This window comes from Nicotiana tabacum, chromosome 22 (genome assembly GCF_000715075.1).
Source record: "Nicotiana tabacum cultivar K326 chromosome 22, ASM71507v2, whole genome shotgun sequence".
Taxonomy (NCBI): domain Eukaryota; kingdom Viridiplantae; phylum Streptophyta; class Magnoliopsida; order Solanales; family Solanaceae; genus Nicotiana; species Nicotiana tabacum.
The window spans coordinates 166402853-166411043 of NC_134101.1; the positions used below are offsets into that span (position 1 = coordinate 166402853).

At 36.3% G+C, this 8191-nt stretch overlaps 1 protein-coding gene across 3 annotated transcripts; it reads left to right on the plus strand.

The window, feature by feature from the left end:
• The first annotated feature begins 230 nt into the window (after positions 1–230).
• LOC107821957 (putative indole-3-acetic acid-amido synthetase GH3.9) lies at positions 231–4002 on the plus strand. Of its 3 annotated transcripts, none has more exons than XM_016648443.2 (5): positions 231–661; positions 748–849; positions 1386–2218; positions 2806–3087; positions 3588–4002. In XM_016648443.2, exons 1-5 carry the CDS (start codon positions 366–368, stop codon positions 3890–3892), a joined length of 1818 nt encoding a protein of 605 aa, XP_016503929.2. In that variant the 5' UTR covers positions 231–365; the 3' UTR covers positions 3893–4002. The 3 variants fall into 3 exon arrangements, with proteins under 3 accessions (XP_016503929.2, XP_075100925.1, XP_016503930.2); XM_075244824.1 differs by having other exon boundaries at positions 1386–1408; XM_016648444.2 differs by lacking the exon at positions 748–849.
• Positions 4003–8191: the final 4189 nt, after the last annotated feature.

Here is an 8191-nt window from a genome sequence, read left to right on the forward strand (position 1 = left end):
TCAGTGATTAATGAAGTGGATTTAGGAAAAATGTGTCCCATAAATAGACACAAAAATGTCGTATCAATAATTATGACGCACTTAATTCCTCTAAAGTGAAATAGAAATTATCAACCGACATGATGAACCTTTTTAATTGTTCATTGACGTCGTCCAACTAAGTACTTATTGCGAAATATTCTGTTTGATATTATCCATAACTCTTTATAAAAGCCACAGCCATTTGGTTCCTCACATTCAAAGAGAATTTTCCCGGTATGGCGTGTATTGCTAGTTTTTCTCCTCTTTTTACCAGTACTTGCTTTTATTTCTTAAAAATTTAATTAACATTACTAAATTACAGTTTCTTGAATAAAAAATTTCATATGGACGGAAAGAAATTAGAGTACAAGGGCAAGGAGGCAATGAAAGAAATTGAGAGACTAACGAAGAACGCTGATGAAGTTCAAGAGGGAATTCTAAGAGAAATTTTATCTCAAAATGGGGAAACTGAATACTTGAAAAAATTCATAGGATCAAAAGATAATAAACAAGTCTCAAAATTCAAGAGTCTTGTGCCAGCAGTTACTTACGAGGATATTCAGCCTTATATCCTACGAATTGCTAATGGAGAAGACCCTATTCTTATTTCTGCGAACCCAATCACTGAAATGCTTTGCAGGTATATATTGGGTTTGCTTTCTATATATATAAATTAGTTTGGTAATTCTGAGTTTCTCTGTTTATTTCTTCTTTCGACACATGTAGCTCAGGGACGTCAGGCGGGGAGCCGAAGTTGATGCCTTCAATTGCTCAAGATCTCGATCGTCGAACGTTTCTCTACAATCTCATTATGCCTATTATGAACCAGTTAATTTCACACTTCATTTTGTCATCCTTCCCTTGCAGTATTAATTTTCTCAGATTCTAGTCAGTTTTTTAGCAGAGCTAGCTAGCTAGTTTGCATGTTACGTTGCATGTCTCATGCAAGCAGAAATCCCCCCATTCGTTTCGATAATATTAGTTCCAGGGTGATGGTATATATAGCTCTTGATAGGTGGGATATATAGGAAAGTACAGTTTCCAGATGGATTAGCAAAAATAATCGATAGCCTATTTGTGAGGCTTACCTAGTAAAAGTAAAACCAATAGGTGTACGACCACATGTTTATAAATAGACTCGTCTCACTGGTTAATCAATACTAGTATATGTTTTCACCTAATAAAATTACATAACCATGGTAAATTGGAAACACTCTGTGCAAATACGTTTTTACCCTTACTTAGTCTCATTTGCTTCATACTGAAGTTTAATTCTTGTGTAGAACTGTTTTTAATTTGTACTCTTGATTTACTGTTTTAATTTGGTGCTCTACACTAATATTTAATCCTAATTATTTGACCAGGTACATACCAGGACTTGATGAAGGTAAAGCCATGTTCCTCTACTTTGTCAAGGCAGAAATGTCTACACCTTGTGGCATACCAGCAAGGACAGTACTAACAAGTTACTACGAAAGCAAGCACTTTAAATGTCGATCAAAGGATCCTTATAACGATTTCACAAGCCCAGACCAAGCTATACATTGTTATGACAGTAACCAAAGCATGTATTGCCAGTTACTAGCAGGACTTGTCTATCGCCACCAAGTCCTTCGAATCGGGGCCGTTTTCGCCTCCGCCCTCCTCCGTGCCATCTCTTTCCTCCAACGTAATTGGCAAAATATGTGTCATGACATTCGAACGGGCCAATTAAACGCCATGATCACCGATGTTTCTTGTCGATCTGCTCTGTCCAATATTCTTTCGACTTTAAACCTAGATTCTGATATCGTTGCAGATGAGATTGAGGAAATTTGTGGGCGTTCCTCGTGGAAGGGGATAATTTGCCAACTTTGGCCTAAGGCGAAATATATTGAGGCAGTGGTCACAGGGTCCATGTCACAATATATACCAGCTTTAGAGTACTATAGTGAAGGAAAATTGCCTTTAATTTGTACAATGTATGCCTCGTCTGAATGTTACTTTGGTGTCAATTTGAAACCCTTGAGTCCTCCAGATGAGGTGTCTTTCACCCTATTGCCTAATATGGCATATTTTGAATTCATACCTTTAGGAGCTAATGGAACTTTCTTAATGGACTTGGACGAGGAACAGTTTGTGCCTCAGAGTAAGCTGGTTGACCTGGTCCACGTTAGACTCGGTTATTATTACGAGTTGGTGGTTACTACATTTTCAGGTACATCATCTTCGGTTTTTAGCAATATATAATTTATCAGAGTTTAATTTCTATTAGTCCATACAATAATACTGGAAAAAAAAATTACATCATCAAATCACTTAAATGATACCGACATGTAATCATCCACAATAAGAATATTAGCATCCTGAAAAGTAGGACGAATTATCTGCTTGTAAGATTTTGTTTACACCTCACTGTATTTGAAGTTAAAACACGTAAGTATAAAAATTTCACCGTCATTTAACAGAATTGCACTATGCCTCGATAGCATTAGTATTAGTAGGATATCTTTTTATTTTTAGACTGTTATTACTATCTACAACATTTAACTGCTATCTTATCTTCGGTTTCTTTTTATCTTGTGTTGTTACTACTTGTTACCATTTTTTCTTCTCATCATTTCTTTAGTCGAGGATCTATCGGAAATAATCTATTTGCCCTTCCAGGTTAGGGTAAGGCTGCGTACATCTTACACTCTCCGGTGGGAACTCATTGGATTTTTTTTTTGTTGTTGTTGTTGTACCATGCCTAAATCACTAATCTTCTTTTCTGTCTTTCTACTTGTTCCAAATTAATGTCTTTAGGACTGTATCGGTATCGCATCGGAGATGTGTTGCAAGTAACTGGATTCCACAATAAAGCCCCTCAATTCAGATTCATTTGCCGAAGAAACGTGGTGCTCAGCATTGACAATGACAAGACCAACGAGAAAGACTTGCACAGGAGCATCACCCTCGCCAAGAAACTCCTGGAGCCGCACCAAGCTCTGCTCGTCGAATACACCAGTTACGCCGACGCCTCTTCCGTGCCAGGGCACTACGTCCTCTATTGGGAAATCGTTCACAGCCATTCCATCGTGAACAAAGGTGTTGACAACAAAATAATTTAGAACTCTATTCTTGTTCAAAGTGCGTATGACTTTTATGATCTGTTTTGATTAGGAGTGTCAAATTTAGCCCATGAAGTTATAACATAACTCATAGAGTTTGGACATGCATATATCCATTGAGAGGATCATGTTGGGCATATATAGCCCAATTTAGGTAGGTCATTTTAAAAATTAAGCCAATTGATTGCATACATAATCCCAATATAATTGACCCATAAATCAAAAAATAGAAAATTAAGTTATGCTCTTAGAAGACATTGGACGGGCTATGACCCAACTCGTCTATTGATTCAATTCGTTTCTCATTTGATAGGCCTTAGTATTGAAAAGAAAGTGCACGAATTCCCCCGCACACATTAGACACACCAAGCACAAATTCTCTATTCTTAAATGGGACAAAAGTAGTAGTTATATGCTTCTAGTTGATATTTGCAAGGATTTCTCCTTTCTAACGTAACATTAGTCTTTCTCTAACAGATGTCAATGTGGAAGCACAAGTAGTTGAAGAGTGTTGCATTGCCATTGAAGAAGAGCTTGACTACATATACAGACGCTGTCGGACGAACGACAAGTCCATTGGGCCGTTGGAGATTCGATTGGTGAAGCCAGGCACTTTTGAAGCGCTAATGGACTTGCTTATAAGTCAAGGTGGATCCATTAATCAGTACAAAACTCCAAGATGCATTATCTCCAATGACTCTGCACTTCAACTTCTAAATTCTAATGTCAAAGATTCTTATTTCAGCCCAAGGGAACCTTCTTGGAAAGCTTCATCCTCTTAACAAACTGTTAATAATCTGTATTTGTAAAACAATTCTGGAGAAAATAAAATAACATAAACAGAAATGTAAACGAAATAACAAAAACCAATTCGAGCCCACTAAATTCACAATGTTTCCTTAAGGAATTTAATCCCCTCCAAGTACCCAAGGTTATTGATTATTTCCTCTCATGATAGAACGAATTACACACTGGTATAGTGGTAGCTCAAACCCCAGTGTTTCAGCGAACACAAAATTCGGCAGCAAATCACACTTACTGTTGCTTTCTTTGAAGCTAAAACATGCAGAAGAAAGGAGAATAACTCAGAAAATTCATATGGAAATTCTGAGCAGAATAATCTTGTATTTATAGCCAAAGTTGGGCTGAAATCTGAAAAGGTGCAACTCTTCAGAATGGCTGTTTATGCAAACGGCCAGCATAAATGTCATAACATAAATAGCTATTTACTCAACAATAAAGAGGGAAAATTGAAGAGGGTAGTTTAATTTTCAGTTACACAACTGAAAAACGGATTGGAGGATTTAATATTAATATTTATTTTAATATTAATATTTTATTATTAAAATAAATATTTAATAACATTTCTGTTAATATTTTACTATTAACAAATAAATTTGGTCCAATAAAATTAATCAATCAATCATTTGACCAAATCCAAATCCGAATCCGAATCCGAAGCTGAAGCTGAAGCGAGCCGAGCCGAGCAACGACGACGACGTCGCAAGGCTTTCCCTCTTCTTAACTCTTTAAGAGCTAGAAGAAGCGCAATTGCTTATATACCCATAAAAAACCTCTTCCTCTTCCAATATGGGACAATGTTCCTTCATCAAGGGGGGAAACTTAAAATTTTCATTTCCCTCCATTTCTCATTCACCCTCTTTTATGCCTCATTAATGCTTAAAACCCCCAACAATGCCCCACATGAATGGAGAATGGCTATATCACGAAAATATGCATGAAAAACTGTGTGATTCGCAAGCAATAATTAATTGCATCTGGATAAGTAGGTTTCCCTTTGAACTTTCCGTAGTGAACTTATGTCGGATATACTTGATCAATCGGTAGATTTGATATCTTTGAACCGTCTTTTGGTTCTCATTGTTGTGTTCGTTTCAACTGTGAACACCGCCTGGTTTCATAAGTGCATAGAGAACTATCCTTGCAAAATTCTCCTTGAAGCGGCTAACACTTCACACTTACATAAGTAATTCCTAAACGTGTCATCCCGTAGATACACTATTTGATATACCCAGTATCAAATTTAGAAATCATTAAAAAGCCTTAATGCTTTATCCTTGGTACTGAACATTGTCTCATCACGAGAATGGACTAAAAGTTTAGTTGACAATATTGAACCGTCATTAATAACTTTGTTTGATCTCCTTGAACCTAGATCTTGGGATCTCCAGTCTTCTAGGTAGAGTTACCGCCACTATACCTTGTTCTCAGCCATAGTCCCATTCCCCTTGATGATTTCTCAACTACCTCCCTAGTTAGGCCTTTTGTAAGTGGGTCCGACACATTATCACTTGACTTTACATAATCAATCGTGATAATTCCTCTAGAGAGTAATTGCCTAACGGTTTTATGTCTTCGGCGTATATGACGAGATTTACCATTATACATAACGCTCCCAGCGCTTCCAGTTGCCACTTGACTATCGCAATATATGCATATTGGTGTCAACGGTTTGGGCCAAAATGGAATATCTTCCAATAAATTTCGCAGTCATTCAGCTTCTTCACCGGCTTTATCTAAGGCTATGAATTCAGCCTCCATTGTAGAGCGGGCAATACAAGTTTGTTTGGACGACTTCCAAGATACCGGTCCTCCACCAATAGTGAATACATATCCACTAGTGAACTTGGAATCAGTTGATCCGGTGATCCAATCTGCATCATAGTATCCATCAATGACCGTAGGATATTTACTGTAGTGCAAAGCAAAGTCCTGGGTATGTACTAAATACCCCAAAACTCATTTCATGGCCATCCAATGAGATTGACCTGGATTGCTCGTATATTGACTCAATTTACTTATAGCACAAGCTATATCTGGTCGTGTACAATTCATGATGTACATTAAGCAAACCAACACACGAGCATAATCCAGTTGTGATATGTTTTGGCATTTGTTCTTTGCTAATGCAAGATTCATGTCAATTAGAGTCTTTGCAACTTTAAAGCCCAAGTGCTTGAATTTTTCAAGTACTGTATTAATATAATGAGATTGTGACAATGCCAGACCTTGAGAAGTCTTATGGATCTTAATTCCCAGAATTAAATCAGCAACTCCCAAGTCTTTCATATCAAACTTGCTAGTTAGCATGCGCTTAGTCGCATTTACGTTGGCAATGTCATTACTCATTATCAGCATATCATCCACATATAAGCAAACAATGACTATGTGATTTAGAACATTTTTAATGTATACACATTTATCACATTCATTTATTTTAAAACCATTTAACAACATTGTTTGGTCAAATTTTGCATGCCATTGTTTGGGTGCTTATTTTAGTCCGTAAAGGGACTTAACAAGTCGACATACATTCTTTTCTTTATCTAGAACCACAAATCCTTCAGGTTGTTCCATGTAAATTTCTTCCTCCATCTCTCCATTTAATAAGGCTGTCTTAACATCCATTTGATGAATTTCAAGACCATAAGCTGCAGCTAACACTACTAACGTTCGTATGGACGTAATTCTTATAACTGGGGAGTATGTATCGAAATAGTCAAGACCTTCTCGTTGTATATACCCTTTGACCACAAGTCTTGCCTTAAATTTGTCAATAGTGTCATCATCTTTCATTTTCTCTTAAATATCCATTTGGAACCTAATGGTTTATTTTCAGGAGAAAGATCAACTAATTCCCATGTATGGTTGTTCAGTATGGATTCTATTTTACTATTGACTGCCTCTTTTCAAAACAATGATTCCGAAGAAGACATAGCTTCTTTAAATGTTTGAGGCTCATTTTCCAATAAGAAAGTCACAAAATGTGGTCCAAATGAAGTAGACGTTCTTTGACGTTTACGATATCTTGGATCCTCCTAATTAAGTGTACTTTCTTTTATTTCTTTCCGAGGTCATTTAGACCCTTCACCGATCGACTCACATTTCTTTTTATACGAATATATATTTTCAAAGAACTCAGTATTATCTGATTCTATAACCGTATTATTATGAATGTCGGGATTTTCTGATTTATGAACTAGAAATCGATATGCTTTACTATTAGTCGCATATTCTATAAAAACACAATCAATGGTTTTCGATCCTATTTTTACCCTTTTGGGTTTAGGAACTTGCACTTTTGCCAAACACCCCCACACTTTAAAATAATTCAAGTTGTGCTTCCTTCCTTTCCATTTTTCATATGGAATGGATTGTGTTTTGCTATGAGGTACTCGATTTAGTATTCGGCTAGCCGTAAGAACGGCTTCCCCCCACAAGTTCTGTGGCAAACCAGAACTTATTAATAATGTGTTCATGATCTCCTTTAATGAACGATTCTTTCTTTCTGCAATCCCATTGGATTGGAGCATGTAAGGGGCCGTTGTTTGATGAATAATTCCATATTCTAAATATATTTGTTCAAAAGGAGATTCATATTCACCACCCCTATCACTTCTTATCATTTTGATTTTCTTGTTAAGTTGCGTTTCAACTTCATTTTTGTATTGCTTGAATGCGTCTATTGCTTCATCTTTACTATTAAGTAAGTAAACATAGCAATATCGAGTAATATCGTCAATAAAAGTTATGAAATATTTCTTTCCACCGCGAGATGGTATTAATTTCATATCGCAAAGATCTGTGTGAATTAAGTCTAAAGGATCTGAATTCCTTTCAACTGACTTATAAGGATGTTTAACATACTTAGATTCCACACATATTTGACATTTTGATTTTGTCGCATTCAAATTTAGGCAATACTTCCAAATTAATCATTTTCCGCAAGGTTTTATAATTAACATGACCTAAACGTATATGCCATAATTCATTTGACTCAAGTAAGTAAGACGAAGTTGAAATTTTATTATTATTTTCAACAACCATTACATTCAGCTTGAAAAGGCCCTCAGTGAAATAACATTTTCCTACAAACATTTCGTTCTTACTTATTACAACCTTATCGGAAACAAAAACACATTAAAAACCACTCTTAACAAGAAGTCCAGCAGAGACTAAATTCTTCCTAATCTCGGGAACATAAAGGACGTTGTTCAAAGTCACCACTTTGCCGAAAGTCATTTTGAGAAGTATCTTCCCACATCCTTCAATCTTGGCCT

What these genes read in the sequence shown, in the direction of transcription:
- LOC107821957 (XM_016648443.2), top strand. Translation starts at nt 366, where the DNA reads ATGGACGGAAAGAAATTAGAGTACAAGGGCAAGGAGGCAATGAAAGAA. An exon ending in ATCACTGAAATGCTTTGCAG is followed by an intron (nt 662 to 747) that starts GTATATATTGGG and finishes CGACACATGTAG; the next exon opens with CTCAGGGACGTCAGGCGGGG. An exon ending in GGTGGTTACTACATTTTCAG is followed by an intron (nt 2,219 to 2,805) that starts GTACATCATCTT and finishes TAATGTCTTTAG; the next exon opens with GACTGTATCGGTATCGCATC.